The sequence below is a fragment of the Bombus pyrosoma genome, linkage group LG15 (assembly GCF_014825855.1).
Source record: "Bombus pyrosoma isolate SC7728 linkage group LG15, ASM1482585v1, whole genome shotgun sequence".
NCBI lineage: Eukaryota > Metazoa > Arthropoda > Insecta > Hymenoptera > Apidae > Bombus > Bombus pyrosoma.
Window position 1 is genome coordinate 9,670,255 of NC_057784.1, and position 18,054 is coordinate 9,688,308.

At 33.7% G+C, this 18,054-nt stretch overlaps 4 protein-coding genes across 7 annotated transcripts in view; 1 reads left to right on the forward strand and 3 right to left on the reverse strand.

The window, feature by feature from the left end:
* LOC122575526 (ABC transporter G family member 20) overlaps positions 1-8,178 on the forward strand; it is a 49,211-nt gene extending 41,033 nt beyond the window's left edge. For all 3 annotated transcript variants that reach the window (XM_043744573.1, XM_043744574.1, XM_043744572.1), the window contains 10 exons: positions 2,568-2,661; positions 3,792-3,959; positions 4,112-4,246; positions 4,343-4,488; positions 4,581-4,788; positions 4,875-5,052; positions 5,267-5,453; positions 5,525-5,790; positions 6,208-6,294; positions 6,939-8,178. In XM_043744573.1, coding sequence (XP_043600508.1) covers positions 2,568-2,661; positions 3,792-3,959; positions 4,112-4,246; positions 4,343-4,488; positions 4,581-4,788; positions 4,875-5,052; positions 5,267-5,453; positions 5,525-5,790; positions 6,208-6,294; positions 6,939-7,153 — 1,684 coding nt within the window. In that variant the 3' untranslated portion in view covers positions 7,154-8,178. The remainder of the gene's footprint in view (positions 1-2,567; positions 2,662-3,791; positions 3,960-4,111; positions 4,247-4,342; positions 4,489-4,580; positions 4,789-4,874; positions 5,053-5,266; positions 5,454-5,524; positions 5,791-6,207; positions 6,295-6,938) is intronic.
* LOC122575529 (retinol-binding protein pinta-like) lies at positions 7,412-10,504 on the reverse strand. Its single transcript, XM_043744576.1, has 5 exons — positions 9,894-10,504; positions 9,642-9,801; positions 8,978-9,083; positions 8,413-8,782; positions 7,412-8,333 (listed from the first exon to the last, which is right to left on the reverse strand). The coding sequence occupies exons 1-5, from the start codon at positions 10,045-10,047 to the stop codon at positions 8,254-8,256; spliced, it is 870 nt and encodes a 289-aa protein (XP_043600511.1). The 5' UTR covers positions 10,048-10,504; the 3' UTR covers positions 7,412-8,253.
* A 130-nt stretch (positions 10,505-10,634) lies between these two features.
* Positions 10,635-13,154, reverse strand: LOC122575531. Of its 2 annotated transcripts, XM_043744582.1 has the most exons (5): positions 12,893-13,152; positions 12,672-12,761; positions 11,712-11,855; positions 10,927-11,379; positions 10,635-10,834 (listed from the first exon to the last, which is right to left on the reverse strand). In XM_043744582.1, exons 2-5 carry the CDS (start codon positions 12,687-12,689, stop codon positions 10,760-10,762), a joined length of 690 nt encoding a protein of 229 aa, XP_043600517.1. In that variant the 5' UTR covers positions 12,690-12,761; positions 12,893-13,152; the 3' UTR covers positions 10,635-10,759. The 2 variants fall into 2 exon arrangements, with proteins under 2 accessions (XP_043600517.1, XP_043600518.1); XM_043744583.1 differs by having other exon boundaries at positions 12,675-13,154.
* Positions 13,155-13,331: 177 nt separating this feature from the next.
* LOC122575533 (kinesin-like protein KIF9) lies at positions 13,332-17,999 on the reverse strand. The gene is made up of 13 exons (XM_043744585.1): positions 17,707-17,999; positions 17,465-17,616; positions 16,908-17,001; positions 16,490-16,672; positions 16,235-16,420; positions 15,725-15,939; positions 15,309-15,662; positions 15,144-15,243; positions 14,819-14,942; positions 14,626-14,744; positions 14,416-14,550; positions 13,938-14,330; positions 13,332-13,831 (listed from the first exon to the last, which is right to left on the reverse strand). The coding sequence occupies exons 1-13, from the start codon at positions 17,818-17,820 to the stop codon at positions 13,766-13,768; spliced, it is 2,235 nt and encodes a 744-aa protein (XP_043600520.1). The 5' UTR covers positions 17,821-17,999; the 3' UTR covers positions 13,332-13,765.
* Between the last annotated feature and the right edge of the window lie 55 nt (positions 18,000-18,054).

Genomic DNA, 18,054 nt, shown 5'->3' on the forward strand with positions numbered 1-18,054 from the left:
TGTATCTATGTGGAGTCCTAGGTATTTGACTTGTCTTGTTTGTGTTATGTGCGTGCCGTTCAGTAGGATGTTTGGTGGCGTCTGTTTTCGCAATGTGAATGTAATATGGTTGCATTTGTTGGGGTTTGCTTTTATTTGTTTAGCTTGCAGCCACTTTTCTATTTTTGTGGTGTGTTCTTGTAGTAATGTGACTGCTGTTGAAACGATAATGCGCTTATTTTTCATAATCGTCGCAGCTACATACAACAGAGATATATCGCGGCCGAATTAGATTAATTTTTAAGAGCCGATATCTTTAAAAATCGAACGTATCCAGGCAATTAGTTATCACTGGCAAGATGAATTTTAATTAGAAAATCGCGGATAAGTCGTAGCGCAACGATTTTCTTCTTCCGAGTGATCGTAGCTAGGTGCAACGTTATACGACAGTTGATTAAATTTGTTCTTGAAAGTGAAAATGTTAATGTTAATGTTTAACAAAATTAGAGTCGTAACTGCCATGGCTTACGGAAATGTTTTCTTACTCGAGAAACTTCTCTTTCTCGGAAGAGTGCTAAATATTGCTTCTAATTAATAATTCATCATTCTTCGTTACATTGGTAAATTTACATACCGTTAATATTATTTACGATCAAAGCGCTGAAACGCGGGGAACGCGTTAATCCACTTCGAGGCTTTCACGTGTCGTAACCCCAAAAATTTCGCAATCTACGCACATACGAGCATAATGAACTTAATGACGTTGCTAATCTGTTAAAAAAAAATAGGAAATTGAAGCGAACCACAATCGACCGCTCTCCTGCGCATTGCGACGACACAGATTACATGGAATTTTTCATGCATAATGACATTGGAGATTTACGAGTGATTCGTTCTGCTCAGAAAGATAGAGACGATCGTAGATAAAAATTTCTAATCTTAATGGAAAATTTGTATTCTACAGCCAACTTCGATTTCTTACGAATTTGGGCAAACGAAACTACGTATCTAGAGCGATTAACAAAAATACGTAGTTTTATTTCAAAGAGTCAACGTTTAAGGTAGAGCATTTATTTAAACAAAGAGCAGATGATTAGTCTGTTGATAGAAACTGAAACTTATCAACGCACCACGTCTACTAAATCTTCTCCACTGTCGTCACAATTTGTACCTCATCACTGTACGAACAAATCGTTCGCGGAAGCTTAAATTTTGACCAAGATCCTCGTAAATTTCCAGCAGATGCGCCGTTCGAGTCAACTACCTCGTTTAGAGAAAAAGACCTCGGCCAACTACCGTGAATGTTCGCGTGGCTCGCATCGTCCGATAGTTCCGTCCAATCTGCCTGTTCTTTTTCCAGTAGAGCAGCAAACGACGACAAATAGAAGGACTAATTAGCGGCGAGAAAGTTCGCAAAGCGATTATGCTCTGCTGCAAGGCGAGTGTCGTTTCCCTGGATCACCAGAAATACTCGTCATCATTGACATTTACGAACTCTTCGCGATAGTTTCTCGAAATTCAAGCGTTTGTGTGTAACGAACGACAGAGCAGAGATCGTCTTCCGCGCTTTCTCATAGGAACGTAATAGCTTGACTAATCGGCGAATTAGTTCTCTCGGTGGCTTCCTAAAACGTACGCTGAAATTTAGTCCAACTCACCGAAAGTTTTCTTTGCTTCTCTGATGAAGCGAACGTCGATCATTTTCTAACGTAAAATAATGGAACGAAGAAAAGCAAATAACGAAGTAATTACGATTAGATAAAGTAATTATCAAATGATTGCTTGTAGTTGTAACTTAATAAACTATCAGATAATTGCTTGTATTTGTAAATCGATAGACTAGTTATCAGATGATTAGTTATAATCTTAATTGGATAAAATAGTTAACCCTTAACACTCCGACTTTTAATTGTGAATATCATCCGGCAACTCCAACTTATTCTCATCGTACTTTGACTTGCAAATTTTTAAGTGTCAGATTTTAAATGCTACAATGTAGATAATAATATATAAATAATAATAATAAATAATATATAAATAAATATATATATAATATATATAAATAATATATAAATAATAAAATAAATAATAATATTAAAGTCATTCTAAACAATCTTATTTATTCATCTCAGAAGTAATATAATTTTGATCACGATATTTATATTAATTGTAACTGAGTAATGTGTGAAATTTTTTAAAACATTCATTGGTATGCAAGCCGGGTTTTTGCGTTTACAGGTCTCACAGTACTCACTGAGGAGTATTATTATTATTATTAGTATTATTATTAGTATTGCTATTATTATTTTATTAATATTATTATTTATTATTTGTAAACAATTACCGATAACGACCCAAAAATACATTTGGAGCAGAACACCGCACATCGGTGGTGCTTGTGAAGCACACTTGGAGCGTTAAGTGTTAACAAGTAATTGATATTCTTCTGGTAGCAGAAGAGCGCAGAAGTTGGTTTTTAGAAAATAGATTCCGTCATTGAGATCCTATAAAACGATTCGATCGCTAATTCTTTTGTATTTATGTCACGTATTATGATTCTTGCAACTACTACGTGTTCTCTGTTGCAGCATCTGGAACCACTTGGTCCAAATCACGAAGGATGGTTTCAAGACCGTCATCATAACCACACACTACATCGAGGAGGCTCGACAGGCACACACTGTACGTCAAAACTTACTTAATACGATCGTTGCTACGTAATAAAAATATTCGGAGCACAATATCGGTGCATACATGGGAATACAAATCGCAATGCAACTGGAGTCGTTGCCAAACAAAATCGTCCGACGATTACGATAATGATCGCATATTAAAATTGCGCAATCTTCTGGTTTCCTTTCGGCGATCGTACGTCACGCTTTTAAGTGAAAAGAAGAAAGGAGAGAGGAAAATTTTACGGAAACCTAAACTAGTAAAATTTTTATAAATTTCTACTAAAAATTATTAGAAATCGAGGAAATCGAAGGAAAAGAAGAAACTCGCGGAAAAACATGCTTTGGAAACTTGAGAGTGTAATTTGAAATTAATTTCCGTATAATTCTTGTACGTTGAATTTTATAGTTGGTGCTTTATAGTTTGTGTATTCTTAAAAAATTCTGCTATCATTTCTATAAGGATGACATATTACAACGTCCACCCAATGACTACTTAATTAACGGCTTAATTAATAGCTGATTCGTTTGAACATTATGTAAATTACAAGCCTCTTCGCTTTTGACTTTCGCTTCCTTTGATTTACGTTTCTCGGCATAGTTAAAAAATCTCCTATTACATTTTCAAACAGACAGCTTTATCATCTCGTTTATGATTTATGCAAAGAAGAAGTATCCATCGAGATTTATCAACATTCAATATAAAATATCCTATTCTCACTGTTCGAGTAAAGAATTTCAATGAAATCATTTGTAATGATAATTATAGCAAGTCCTAAGACTTTTGTCGCTTGAATAGTTTTACGTAACTCTCTTTGGCTCCACCTTAAAAAGAAATTCAACGGAAACGCTGCGATTACCAAATATAAAATATAATAAATGAAAATAACAATAATACGTAGGAGACGAAGTAAAATCGAGGAAATGATAATTAGACAAGTGTCGCGGGAACAATCGAATCGGTTGATAAATAGTAAGTACGTTACGAATTTTGTACATTTTTGCATATTCGAATTTTCCGAGAATGCACAGACTCTGTTAATAAAAATCGCAGACGACTTATGCATTTCGAGGAAATTCGACTTTGTTCGAAGAAGAGACAAAGTCATACGAGTATCTGTAAAAATTCTCTATCAACAGATCGGATTGATGAGGAGCGGTCGCTTGCTAGCTGAGGAATCACCCAGGGCTCTCCTCACGATGTTCAACTGCACTTCTCTCGAAGAAGCTTTCCTGAAACTATCGCGGCAGGAAGGACAAAACAGCCAACCACCAGCAGAATTAAATATCACGAATAATATTAGTCTGGTAAGAAAGACGAGATCGTACGTTACTAAAATATTATTCATGATATCACCTAAACTGTTTGCTATACGAAAAAAGATATTATATTTCTTAAAACAAAGTCCTTCAAATTTCACGGAAAACGCAAAGAACTAATCTTGACCACGTATTTGCAGGCATCTCTGAACTGGAGCAAGAAGAACGAGCCGGTGTACGTGACGGAAGAGTCAGGCGTCGTTGGCTTAAACTTCCACCAAAGTAAAGAGATCCTCATTCATGACTCGACGAATGGTATCGGAAACCACTACGATGTAAGAGCACTTCTGCTTGTCTACAGTATCTACGATATTTGAAGCAAGTCTCTAGAACTTCCTTGAATCGCGTGTCTTCTTTTTTCTGCGAAATAGATAAACGGAAGGCCGCTATCCGGAACGAAGAACTCGTCGTTTGTTAACGATTGCTCCGACATAAGCGAGTGCTACGGTATAACGAACAGTGGCAAAATGAAAGCGTTGTTGCAGAAGAACTTTTTGCGCATGTGGAGAAATGTGGGGTAAGTTTTTCTTGCGTTATATGGGATAAAGACAACGCTATATTCTGCTCCTTGTTGGATGAAGATAATAAAATTGTCTTTTATATTCACAGAGTGATGCTGTTCATCTTTGCGCTGCCAGTAATGCAAGTAGTTCTATTTTGTTTGGCAATTGGTAGGGATCCAAAAGATTTGCAAATAGCGATAGTCAATCACGAAATGGTCTATGGAAACAAATCTTGTCCGATAACGGAGGATTGTAACTTTTCGCATCTTAGTTGTCGATATCTAAAATTTCTGGACGAAGATATGATAAAGATAGTAAGATATATATGTATATGTATATATATAATAGAGAGTGGCTTTGTGGTTTTAATTTGCAGTTACAAGGAACATTTATGTTTCAGAAATATTATCCTGATCCGGAATCAGCCAAAGAGGCAGTTCGCGATGGAAACGCTTGGGGAACTCTGTATTTTACAGAGAACTTCACCGACGCTCTTATTGCGAGAATGGCCTTGGGAAGAGAAGCTGACGACGAGACGTTAGATCAAAGCGAGATCAGAGTCTGGCTGGATATGTCCAGTAAGTTTTCGAGTCATTAGAACAATATGCAACACTGTTCGTGCTTCAAGAGCTATATTTTATATCAATGTAAATTTAATATTAATCAAAATTCTCTTGGATATATCGCTTCTGAAATACAAAGTGAAAAATATAGCTAGCCAGAAACCTTTGCATACCGCTCTATTTCCCCAAATTTTAAGGCGTAACCAATTACTACGATTTATTATTGCAGATCAACAAATAGGTTTGATGTTAGCCAGAGAATTTCAATATTCGTACAGAGATTTCGCCAAAGATCTTCTATCAGCCTGCAAACAGAACACAAAGCTAGGCGACGTACCGATTCAGTTTAAGGATCCAATTTATGGCACTAAAGAGCCCAGTTTCACCGATTTCGTAGCACCAGGAGTGATTTTAACGTGAGTAAAAATCAATATACCACGTTGTTAATTTTATCATCAGGATCATCATCAGAATACTTTTCTTGTAGTATTGTCTTCTTCTTGGCTGTGGCTCTCACTTCTTCTGTTTTGATCATCGAGAGAATGGAGGGTCTTTTGGATAGAAGCTGGGTAGCTGGAGTTACACCGGCAGAGGTTCTTTTCTCTCATGTGATTACACAATTCGTGGTGATGTGCGGACAAACTGCATTGGTACTCATCTTCATGCTCGCTGTCTTTGATGTTGAATGTCAAGGACAACTCGGCTGGGTGATCGTATTGACGATACTTCAGGGCCTTTGTGGCATGTGCTTCGGTAAGTTCAACGTGCATAATTGATTCTTGAAATTTTTGTGTACAAAGATCAACCATCGGATAACAAAAGCTGAATTAATGCTGACTCGTGCAGACATTTCATTCCAAGATTTATTATTTTCTATAAGTATTATATTATTAAAATAAAACATTCGATATTTATGACAACGATTCAACCTCTTCTAGACGAGGGTTAAAGATAGATTTGGACAAATTTTGGTCGCTATTTGCTCAAATAAAAGTAAGTTTATACAACCTAGCCTGAGAGGATTATTCACATCTTAAAATCGTTCTTGTATTTCATTTTCTATTTCAACATCGTCTGTCTTACGAAACATATTGATTGACTTTTCCTTAAGATAAGTTAACGGAACAAATTAAAAGAAAGACTCACTTATGTTTTTCTTCTTGTTTCTAGGGTTTGTAATTTCAGCGATTTGCGAACTTGAAAGGAATGCAATCCAGCTGGCTTTGGGCAGTTTCTATCCAACGCTTCTGTTAAGCGGTGCGTATGTTATATAAATTGAGAGCATGTAATGCACAAGATAAAAACAAGTAAAGTAAAAAGATAAAGTCAATGATGCAATGAAATGTTTTCTTCGAGCTGCGGAACCTCTTGTCACAGTGAAAAGCACAACATTTCCGTTAGAAAATTTCTTAATGTAGAAAACACGAATTTAACAACGATCATTGTGATCAAGTGTCAGCTAGTAAAAGTGAAAGTTATTCGCATTCTTAATTATGTTCCACTTGAAAATGCTCGGTTCGTACATTTAAGAAACATACAGTTGCGCGACATTAACACAACCGAGAATATTATTGTAATATATAAGAATAATCAACGTATGTTAGCCTTTGAGTGTCCAATAATTAAAAATTAATTCGCCGTTACTAGACTGCGAATATTTGTGCAAATTCATATTTTTATGTTATATAATAGAAAATGGATCCTTGCTTCTAGATATTATGAGCACTATAATTTAAATATTTATACATCTTCATGCATTCTGTTTGTATTTGGAACTTCGAATTTTCCATGCATAAACATCCACAGTTTATTCATTCCAAGAAACTACTTTCCTTGTATTTACCATCATACCAATTAATTTACATCCAATATGTAATGTTGATTTATTTACCGAATTTTAGGTGTGATTTGGCCGATAGAAGGTATGCCGAAGTTGCTTCGAATCCTAGCTCAGTGTCTTCCACTGACAATGGCAACGACATCACTACGTGCAATGCTCACACGTGGCTGGTCCATGTCGGAATCGGATGTTCATTACGGCTTCATCGCAACCATCGTCTGGATAGCCCTCTTCCTCACGATAAGCATAGTGGTACTTAGGCTCAAGCGCGGATAAGACTTGATCGTAGCATTTTCATATCGTTATTACCACGTGAAAGAGAGAAATCAAGCTAACGACACGTTGGTTCGACTCGAGCCATCGCGTCGGTAGAAACTCGAAGCGAGGAAAGATCACTTCAACAGCTTCCTCGAGACGATCTCGTAGTACCCTCTGTGCGTGAATCTCAGATATATGTGATGCTATTTGTGCGCTTGGTATCTTTTACGTGTGAATCAAGAACGAATGACTGTATATCTGATCCTTAGGGATTTCTTCTCTTTTATCCTCTCTTTTTATCCTTCTTTTTTTAATTCAACGTCTGTAATATAACATTTATTCGCACGACGATGCATTTTACTATGGATATCCACAAGTATTCATCGTCTCGTTTAAATTCACCTATTAAGAGAAAATATGCTGTACAGATTGCTTGGCGATGAATGAGACGATCTTTACTTAAATCCAATACAATGTGCCCTGGTATTTGTCGTAAATTTGTTGTAAGTGGTTAAGTTAACGAATAGCAAATTAGATATAGGACAGTTTTACTTGCCCATGACTTAAATGTATGTTTTATTTATCTTCTGACGTCAAGAGGAATTATGTAGTTAAACGGGAAACGGAGAAAGCGTATGTTTCTCTAAGCGTGGAATGGAAATATGTTTCGTATATCACGAGAGGAATATATGAAATTATGTATAAAAGCAAACTTTGACCGAGATAATTACCGGATGGATATATATATATATATAACTAGAATAATTAATATGCGCTAGTGTGCGATACGGTTCTAAGATACGAAATATGTACCATATTGTAGAATGTAAATTATAACAATTATATTTTATACTTTATCGATCTTCTTGATTACTCGTATTTTAAAGAAGCGGTTAGTTTGAATAAAATTATTCTGCAAGGAATACATAGGAAGCATATTTTAGAACAAAAGAACAGAAGCACTGTATATTTCCGTTTTCCGTTCTCTATTTTCTGTTTAAAAATCATTTACAAAAAAAATAAAAAATATTTCGAGATATCTATCACGTAGTTCTTTATTAACCATCTGAACAATTGCATATGCAATCCCTCGTTATTGCAAATTAGTCTCAATCTAGTTACTTAATCAACGTCAATTTGTATTTTTCTTGCTCGGCGAACCATTCTCCGTTCTCTATAACCGTATGCTTCCAATACTCTGAAATGTGATTAAACTGGCACAATTATCATTCACCTTATCTACCTACATACGAAGACCTTATCAAATAAAAATATACCACTTAATTCCTTCACTGTTCCATTCATACCGCCATATTCCTTTGGCAACATATTCACTGGCAAAGTTTCATATAACTTTAATTTATCACGTGCATGAACATGTACTCTTTGTTTCAACTTTGTAGTCATAAAGCTTCTGAAAACGTTTAAGACTGTATTTATGAATTTGTGAGTATTGATAAAATCCAATGAGTAAATTCTAACAGGATAACAGCCCTGCCATGCGTGAACTAGATTTTTAATAACATTCGGTGGTAACTGAAATACATGCTCATATGTAATTCCACTTATATCCAAGATAGCCGTTATGCCGTGAATCGTTACGGATTCGTGGTCTCGTAACGCTAGATCCAAAATCATCAACGATGCCTGAAAAAAGGAAAAGTTATTTTATTGTTTCACAAAATCAATTAATTGTGGATTTCGTTCCTGAATACAAAGCAAAAATTCCGTTCGCGATTATACCTACGAATTTAGAAAAATTATCAAATGCAACTACTTTGTTATTTCATTTGCAAGCTGCAATTCCGCCCTACGATCATTAATATTCAATGTCTTTTATACCTTCAACATGTCTGACATTTTGTGTCTATTAGGAGAATGTGCTGCAGCACGTATTATCACAACCATTCTGCCCTCGTTATCTAATTTTCTTAAAGGCAAAAACACCCTGAAAAATTAAGCTTAAAAAGGAACAATTTTTCTTACACACAAAGTGCATTTTTGAATTATATTATGGCAATCGTACGTTAAATATGTACGTGTAAAAAATATTACAAAGAAATTACTTTAGAACGTTATACATGAACGTGTAAGAAATATTGCAAAGAAGTGATTTAAAAAGTATATACATATTACATCGTTTGTAATGTTTGAAGTAAGTATGGCTGACATACTGAATTGAAACTGAAACAATAGTCAATTGCAAAGCGCATATTACGATTTATCATACTCAGATAAGGTATCAACATCGGCACTATACCCAACCTCGAGCTTACGAAAAGATACTCACAATTTAGAATGCTAAATGTGACCAAGAAGGTTAGAGATATCGATAACATAAATATTAAGCATTGTTTTCACTATATTTAATTTTTAGGAATAGCAACATTCAAAAAAGTCGAGACGCTATTGAAATATATTAATTTCCTAAATATTATTTAAAAGCATGTAAAAATTATTAATGATGATACATAAAAATATATTTGAATATTTTTATAGACATTACCCCAAATCAAAGAGTTCTTGCAACTCTGGTAGAAATGGATCCCTGTTGCTGTACCATTCTGGAAGATTCGCCCTCTGCTTATAATAATTCCATAATTTAGATTTTGTCTTCTCGATATTGAATTTGCATGCCCTCAAGAAACGTAGAATAAAAAAGTCATCTATGAAAATATAAAATGCATATTTCCTTAATAGCAAAGTAATAAAAAGAAAGAGAAGTTAATGGTGAATGTTTAAAACGAATGATGAATACCAGTAGGTGCGTGTAAATCTTCATTCTCCGTTATCCATTGCCTTATTTCAGCAATTTTAATTGGCCTGATTTCGTCTGTTTCGTTCAAATTAGCCGCCATGTACGCTTTCTCCTCCGTAGATAGTTTACAAATATATTCATTTAACGTCGACATAATATTACATCAATTATTTGCCATTCGCCAGTAAAGACACCAAGAATTAGATTTTGTTTAGTACTCTTTTTCGTATTTAAACAAACATCTTCAATATTAACATATATGTCACAAATAGAAACAAGAGAGAACAAATATCGTAAATGCGCGATCTGCCAACATCGAACGTCGGTAGAGATCTATACGATCTATAGCGCAAGTACAAAATAAATTGGAGACATCTATCGGAGTGTTTGCAATATCTGCACGTACGATTTGAAATGTGTTTGTGCACTGAATCACTGATTACTGACCATTGGCCAAGGACAGGATAAATTGACATCACAGACGAAGCAAACTCGTCTGTGCCAGTAACACAGATGAGATGTATGTACTATACTGAATCGGTAACATCGCATTTGACACGAAAATGGTGAAGTGAAAATAGTAATGATAATGGAGATTCATGAAACACGGAAAAGCATTATATATCACGCCTATTTTCCAACTTATCTGTGACAGAACTTTGCTTGTTGACTCTGTCCTAACAAATTTTTAAATACATACTAAATGTCTAAAATATATATTAATCAAAATAAAGAACGTAATTAACGCTCTAATCAAAATGTATTTATTTTTGACACATCGAACTGATATAAATGTTAAAATGCATGCACTGATATAAATGCAAAATTTTCATGTGCATACATATACTGACATCACGTTACGAATTTTAATTATTTTTGTTTTCCCCGTTATTCTTAATCACACGCGGTTGCACCATAGTTTCCACAAGAAATATTTCTTTCTATATTACAAAAAAATTATTTTTAAGAATCATAAAGTTCGATTAGCATCGATCGTAGTAGCACAGATGAAATTGTAATAGTTTAACCATACCTCGGTAATCTTAAGTAAAAGCTGCTGCAGTTGGTTGTATTTCTTTCCAAAGCTCTTCGTCAGTTGTTTTTTTTCAAAATTATCTTGGAATTCTACCAGCGTCTTGTTTCGTTCAACAAACTTTTCAATTCTTTGATAATAATTTTTCAAAAGGATCTTCAACTTCGAATATACCGAAAACTCAATATTTACCAGAGATCCATCCACTATTAACATACGCAAAATTAACATTTCCATGTTAGCGAGAATATTCCTTTGATATGCAATGCTATCAAAACTGTGAAAATATTTTTTGAGGAGTACAAAATCTTCCTCATTTCCATATCCTTCCATCTCTATGTCCATATGCTCCATATCATCGGCATCTTCTATATGTTCGTCATCATTATCATCCAAAACGTCACTATCGTGCACTATCAAATCCTCCATATTCTCCTTTAATTGTGTCTTATACTAAATTTAAGAAGTATTTAAGAATTGTTTAATAACTAGAGTATAACTAGAATAACTGCAAATATTTTTATGCGTATAATTAAAAATTCATGTTTTCATGAATGAAATTAAAAAGATGGAATTTAGTTAAAGAATGGCTTATTCATTTTATTATATTATTCTTATCTTACTTATAGTAAATATTATAACAGGTATCATGCTTTTTTTGTATTTTTGAATCTTCTACAAATGTACAAAAATTCGCAACTCATTAATACTATTAATACATTTTATTTCAAAGGACATCATGAACCAGTAACACGAATGCACGCTATTTTATATGTTAAACTTACTCGAGAGTAGCGATCTATAACGAATAGCATCTTCTTGTATTCACACGAATGTTTTTTTAAACAGTCGTGCAATTCTTCCATTGCAAATAAATATTCTTTTCCTTCCTTTAATAATCTCTCAAGAAATCTTTCCTTCCGTATTAACTACAGACACGCAAATTGATTTTCGATGTAGAAGAATCGATAGAAAAAGATTTTATATATCCTAGTAATAATCATGATACAATCGACAAACGATACTGCATGGCAAAATAAGTCGAAAATATAGAATAAAATTTGTTCATATGGCACTTCATTTTTATTAAAATCGCATTTGAAAATTTATTTATAATAGTGATTATATAGTATATAGATAGATTATATAGATATAGTATTCGTTTATAGCATATATAAATTTGGTTAATTAATTACTGGATACTAGTAAACAATAAATAGAAAGTTATTCTATATGCAGAAGCAAGTAAGAAATGTAGAATAAAATTTTTCCAAAATCTAAGGTATCGTTTTTAAAAAACTACATTTGAACAGGTTTAGTTAAGAATACATAAATTAAATAATATCATAGTGATATATAATATTATTATATTATAATTTAAGTTATCATAGTCTGAGCTGATTATCATTGCATGATAGATTGTATACACGCAAATTACGATAATGAAAAAAGAAGTTAAAAATTGACCTGGTACACGTGTACTTCATAAATTTTCAAAGTTGTTTTTGATTTGATTTTTTCAAATTCTCACACGTAGAATAACCTTGTGTGGATTATTTACTCTTGTACAGCGAAGAACAGGTTAAATCCGAGTATACTTGATAAATTTTCAAATTCCATTTTCTTGAAAACGGAGGACCGTGAAGATAATTTATTCTATATTTCCGACATGTTTTCCAACGTAAAATTACTCCCTCGCCTATTATACCATGATTACTGTGACAGTCTGTATATAGCGTACTTACTACCTTTTTACTTGTCATTCTAACAAGTAAGGTATGGCAACTTTCGTTAATATTCTTGGACACCAGCGCTAAGTGCACACAATTTTTATCCTAAAGTCAAATATTTTATAAAACTAAACAAAACCCAAATTCCATTGTTAGCTTTTTAAATTACACGTGAACTGAAAGTAACTTAAACATATACAAAACAAGTGATACAGCCGACACTGCCGATTACATGCCTTTGATTTTCTCGGAATGTTCCATACACTATTCACAACTGAAACAATTGACAGCTAACAAAATCTATCTCCGTCTGCTGTCGAACGGTTAACTGAATTTCTGTTTACAATTTTGTAACGTGACACTAACAGTCAGATAAGACGATTTGGCCAACAACGGTCCACGAATATGAAGATCAAACCGATGTTAGTAAAGTGTCTTAGTTCCTTTTCCTGTTACTCGTAAGTTAATGCTCTAAACATAGTAAATTTTTCTGTCTTATAGAGATTGGTTAATTTGTATGATCAAATTAATCTTAGAATTTATAATCTTAAGAAACATTGTGATGCTTAGTGATTATATGTACATAAAAACGTGTAATCGATTGTATTTGAATAGAAATGTATCGAGAGAGTTAATATACACGTGATTATCAAGTTTTAGACTATGTGCTGAATTGATCATGATAGTTTTAATTGATATAATCTGTATATAAAATATAAAACTTATAGATCAAGTCGAAGACAAACAGATATTAAATTGATTTTAGTAGTACTTGTTGAATTATACGTAATGTGCCATTAAAGTAAATGGTTATAAATTACCTTCTGTACGGAAAATTTCCTAATATGGTGTAATTTTCACAATATCGTTGAAAATCTGATGATTACCGTAAACAGTGACTTTTAACCGGCAAAAATGAGTTTGTTCCTGCCGGTATGTATCACTGATGTAGTTCAATATGATATCGATAGATGGTATTCGTTCATTTTGGCGGTAAATTACCGTTTTCGTTTTAAATTCGAAATAAAGTTTAAATTTACTTAAAAAAATGCGTTTATTGATTTATTAAATATTAGTACTTATTACTAAGAAGATAATATTTTTGTTAGCTACAGATTAGTACTAGTGCACATCCCTTTATTGTCAAGTCGTGCTTTCTTCCTTTTCTCTGTTTCCTAATATGGAAGTTTAAAAAATTTATAAAAAATTCAAAAAGATACATTTTTTAAAATAATAATAATATTAATTACAAAATATTTGAATTTAGAATGAAACATTTACCTCTGTTTTACGCAATATTTCTCGTTGAAACTTGTTAAACTTGCGCCGAATCATATCGAAAGATTTTTTCTCAGATTTTAGTAATGCTTTCATCGATTTATCAGTATAATGCAATAAATAGGCATTTCTTTCACTATAGTGTCGAAAACCGGATTCTAATTTCGATTTCATTTCAAGGTGTTGATTGGATAACGTGACAATTTCACGACGAGCTTGATCGACTTCTTCTTCTAAATTGATTAACACTTTTTGAAAACACGAAATATCTCGCTCGATCGTCCTTTCGATTTCATATATTGTTTTGATCTCCTCTGGACTTTCTAATTTCATTATCTGTCGAATTTGCTGATGTTTGCTAAGTTTATCACGTGCATCGTCTAAATTTCTCTTTGCCTAACGAATAATTTCGAAGAATTAATAATAATTTCAAATCTTTGGAGAAAATTTGTTTAAACATTGATAGTAAACTGCAATATACCTGGAAATATTTATCAACCATGTTTGTAAATCTTTGTCGAACAACGGCAAGAGTTTTTTCGTTTCTATCAAATATTTTCTTAATTTTTGCATATTTTAGTTCCTCTTTTAAGAAAGAGTCAAATAAACGTCGAACCTTTTTTCAATATAAATATGTAAATTAGTGACACATGCAAGTGGTTCAAAGAAATATAGCATAATAAAGTCTAACCGTCATAATATTCTCGCTATCAATTTTCAGAATTTGTTTAGACATTGCTGAATGTTTGTATTCTAGACTTTTGTCGGGAGAGAGTGCATCTGCGTAAGGGCCTAAGGTCACGCCTATCGCTATTCAACGTTAAATTTTAATCTTCTTACGAATATTCTTTAAAATTATATTAGCCGAGTAAGTGTTGGCTTACTAGATTTATCTAAACTACCAACTCTTTCTTCTAACTTTTTCGTATCTTCTTCAGTTTTAAGATCTTCTGCGGAACTCCTAACTCGTTTCCGTTTACTAACTTCATTATCGGGCAATTCAATTTCCTGTAAGTATTTCAATATACATAGCACGGATGAGCTATAAAAAAAATTTATTAATAGACTACGGATTTGAAATTTGAAAAAATGTGAAGATGCGCACATCATGTTTTTGTGTGTTTCGTGTTTTTTCATTTCTTTAGTTATATTTAAAAACTATAAATTGTTGCATAAATATTCGCAATCTCATTAATCTCATAATCAAACCTTAAGTAGATTTTCTGCTGAAGTAGCTTCCGCTATACTTTTCACTAAACCCTCGTACGTCTCCTTTAACTTGTCAACTTCAACTTCCTTGACGCTTAATCTAACAATTCAATCATTTAGAAATCAAACCCAAAATTATCCCATAGATAACACAGATCATGCAACCTGTTATATAGATCCTTGATATTCTTTAGTAATACTTGAGCCTGAGACACACTAAACAACGTAAAATCCGAAATCTTTCCGTTTAAAAATAGAAGAATACTCCGATTAATCTGTTCCATCCGGGCCTTCGAGATATTCATGAATGCTTCTTGATGCAGAAACATATCATTCAACATCAGTTCCTTCTTCAAAGCATTAATATCCTCTCGGAGCCTATGAACTATCAAATCTGATTGATGTTTAATATCTTCTTTTATCCTGACCGGTTTTAATCTTGCAATTTTAGCAGTGAATTTTAAAGTCGACAATGTGATGTCAAGATCTTCTCTTGTGATCCGAATGTGAGATATCAACCTATTTTAATTACATTATATACCGCGGCTTGAAATTTATGATACAAATGAAATTTTAATTACCGAATTATGGAAGAAACCAAAAGAGTATTGCCCAAAATCTTCAACAAATTACTGGAGCGTATTACGTTAACGACGGATGATCTTGATCTTCCTACATACGAAAAGAATTGCTCGAGCTCAGTCTTCATTAAATTCGCCACACCTATATCCACAGCCGGTTTCCCACAATTATTTCTTCCCACTGTTCCTGTGCCAGCTGCTTCCACGATATGTACCTAACGTTTTAATTAAATTCCTAATTAATCATTAAAGACTATCGTCAGATTAAAACTTTACGTCGTGCGAAAATTTTGTCTCAATACTACAGGATAATTGGATTCGATCGAACTTATTGATATCTAAAATGAAAAAATGCAAATGCAGTGAAATTTCATCGATAATATCGCGATTTCCTTCCACGATGACTTTCCAAGATTAAAGCGAGATTAACGAGCAAGCATTTGAAGTTCTACGATTCTCAATCGCTTCGCCTCGTAAAGTTTGTAGACGGATCACGAGTCGAACAATTACTTTGGCTGTGGTTACAATGCCCCAGGATGTAATTAGGCTCGTGTTAGACACGTGAAAGGTAATCACAGACGTGGCTAAATGAGACGCCGGATAAGCCGATTCTTTTGCAATCGATCTCCTGACTTCCCCTTCGAAAATTCTCTTCAAACCTTCCTTTTCGTTATCCATGCATACCACGGAGATATCCTGGAATTTTTCTCACTAAAATTCTATCGGATGTCTCGTCGCATTTTTTCGTAAAATATTTTATAACACCTTAAAGGGTTCTCGATCGTTTATCTTGACTTTATTGTTATCCGTGTCAGAGACCAGTAAATCTCTCGCCTCTTTCCCGTACAACTCGACAAAGCTAACACTGTACTCTATCTTGCTGACTTCCGTTCTGTTCGCTTTTTCAGCGAACATTCGGGACAGAAGTCGAGTGACCAGGCCTCTGTGCTGAGAAAACGAATGTCATCACTGTGTTTGCACAATTGATGAACTCATAGCAAAAACGGTCCTCGTCCAGATTTCTCTTCTTCGGGAAAGAGAAAGAATATTCTAGGATCTTCAGTTTCTTTCTTTTAAATTCGTCATATTTAAAATTATGTAAAAAATCATGAACTTTGAGAAGAATTGTTTTTGTTACGAGCTCCTTAAAATCGAAAATACAAAATATTCGACATAATCGTACTTCCCAGTTGTTTCTCAGACCGCTCATGGTGAAACTCTTTCCTGAACCACTTTGTCCGCAGCCCATCAAAATACAGCTCACACCGTCTAAAATTCTTAAATTGCGGTTCTTCGACTATATATTATATATACTTCCTGTTTATAATTGATACCGTTTAAGACATCCGTTGTTTGAAAAATGATTAACTCGGTGGTGTATAACGGAAGTCTCGAACAGCATTAACCAGAAGGTAATACAGTGACTCGTGAAAGTGTTGGAACACTAACAAACAGGAACATTATTTTAACGTATCATGTATCTTATATAAAAGACTTTTATGACATGTATACATGATACGACTATTATGATCACTAAACTAGTAATTTATATGCAATTTCATACTTTTTTTTAAAGATAATTACAAAAATGGTGTTTAAGTAGAAGGTCGTTTTGCTTACTAAATATTATAAGGATTTTACCTTTTATGCGTTTTTACGAAACACACGTAATATATTCACAAAATGATTCTATGATAAGTGTCCAAATACTTTCATGAACCGCTGCACATCTTTCTTTACTTTGGCGCGAGGTCTTCGGTTGTAACATGGTAAACCTCTTCTTGCGAAGAGTCACAAAATATTCCATCTGTTTGAAAACACCAGTAAGTTGGTTTCTTCGAAACGGCTATTCTATTTGGTTGCATTTCTTGTAGACATCGTACGTAGACCTTCTGCATCGAGTCAGGAAGAAATTGTTCCTTTCTAATATCCAGTTATCGAACAGAATAGTCATATCTCAGGTGGAAGAGAAATTTAATTACCTTGCGTCCCATGTCGATTCTCACGCACGATTTACACGGTCTCTCAACTGGAAGAATTCTGATGAAAATCTTCATGTTTTTCTCGTTAACATTCGCATCATCGTAATCCGTCATGCTCAAGAGAAAGCTATTCGTTTAAAGCTATTGCGCTACGATTATTTTGTTGATGGTGCGAAGTTATGAATGATTAAAGGCTTTCTTCTGGACATTCATTTTTTCGGGGAATTTCTATTTTTTTTTATTGCCGTAACATTTTGTAGAGTTGATTGGTGTAACCCTAACGAATGGAGGGTAATTGATGACATATTGTGACAGATATTTTATAAAAAAAAAAAAAAACCGATAATA

What these genes read in the sequence shown, in the direction of transcription:
- LOC122575533 (XM_043744585.1), bottom strand. Translation starts at nt 17,820, where the DNA reads ATGACGGATTACGATGATGCGAATGTTAACGAGAAAAACATGAAGATT. An exon ending in TTGGTTTCTTCCATAATTCG is followed by an intron (nt 15,663 to 15,724) that starts GTAATTAAAATT and finishes TAATTAAAATAG; the next exon opens with GTTGATATCTCACATTCGGA. An exon ending in TGGTTGATAAATATTTCCAG is followed by an intron (nt 14,331 to 14,415) that starts GTATATTGCAGT and finishes ATTATTCGTTAG; the next exon opens with GCAAAGAGAAATTTAGACGA.
- LOC122575529 (XM_043744576.1), bottom strand. Translation starts at nt 10,047, where the DNA reads ATGTCGACGTTAAATGAATATATTTGTAAACTATCTACGGAGGAGAAA. An exon ending in CAAGAACTCTTTGATTTGGG is followed by an intron (nt 9,084 to 9,641) that starts GTAATGTCTATA and finishes TTAATTTTTCAG; the next exon opens with GGTGTTTTTGCCTTTAAGAA. An exon ending in AAATGTCAGACATGTTGAAG is followed by an intron (nt 8,783 to 8,977) that starts GTATAAAAGACA and finishes TCCTTTTTTCAG; the next exon opens with GCATCGTTGATGATTTTGGA.
- LOC122575531 (XM_043744582.1), bottom strand. An exon ending in TTATAGATCGCTACTCTCGA is followed by an intron (nt 11,380 to 11,711) that starts GTAAGTTTAACA and finishes TCTTAAATTTAG; the next exon opens with TATAAGACACAATTAAAGGA. An exon ending in TTTTACTTAAGATTACCGAG is followed by an intron (nt 10,835 to 10,926) that starts GTATGGTTAAAC and finishes TTTGTAATATAG; the next exon opens with AAAGAAATATTTCTTGTGGA.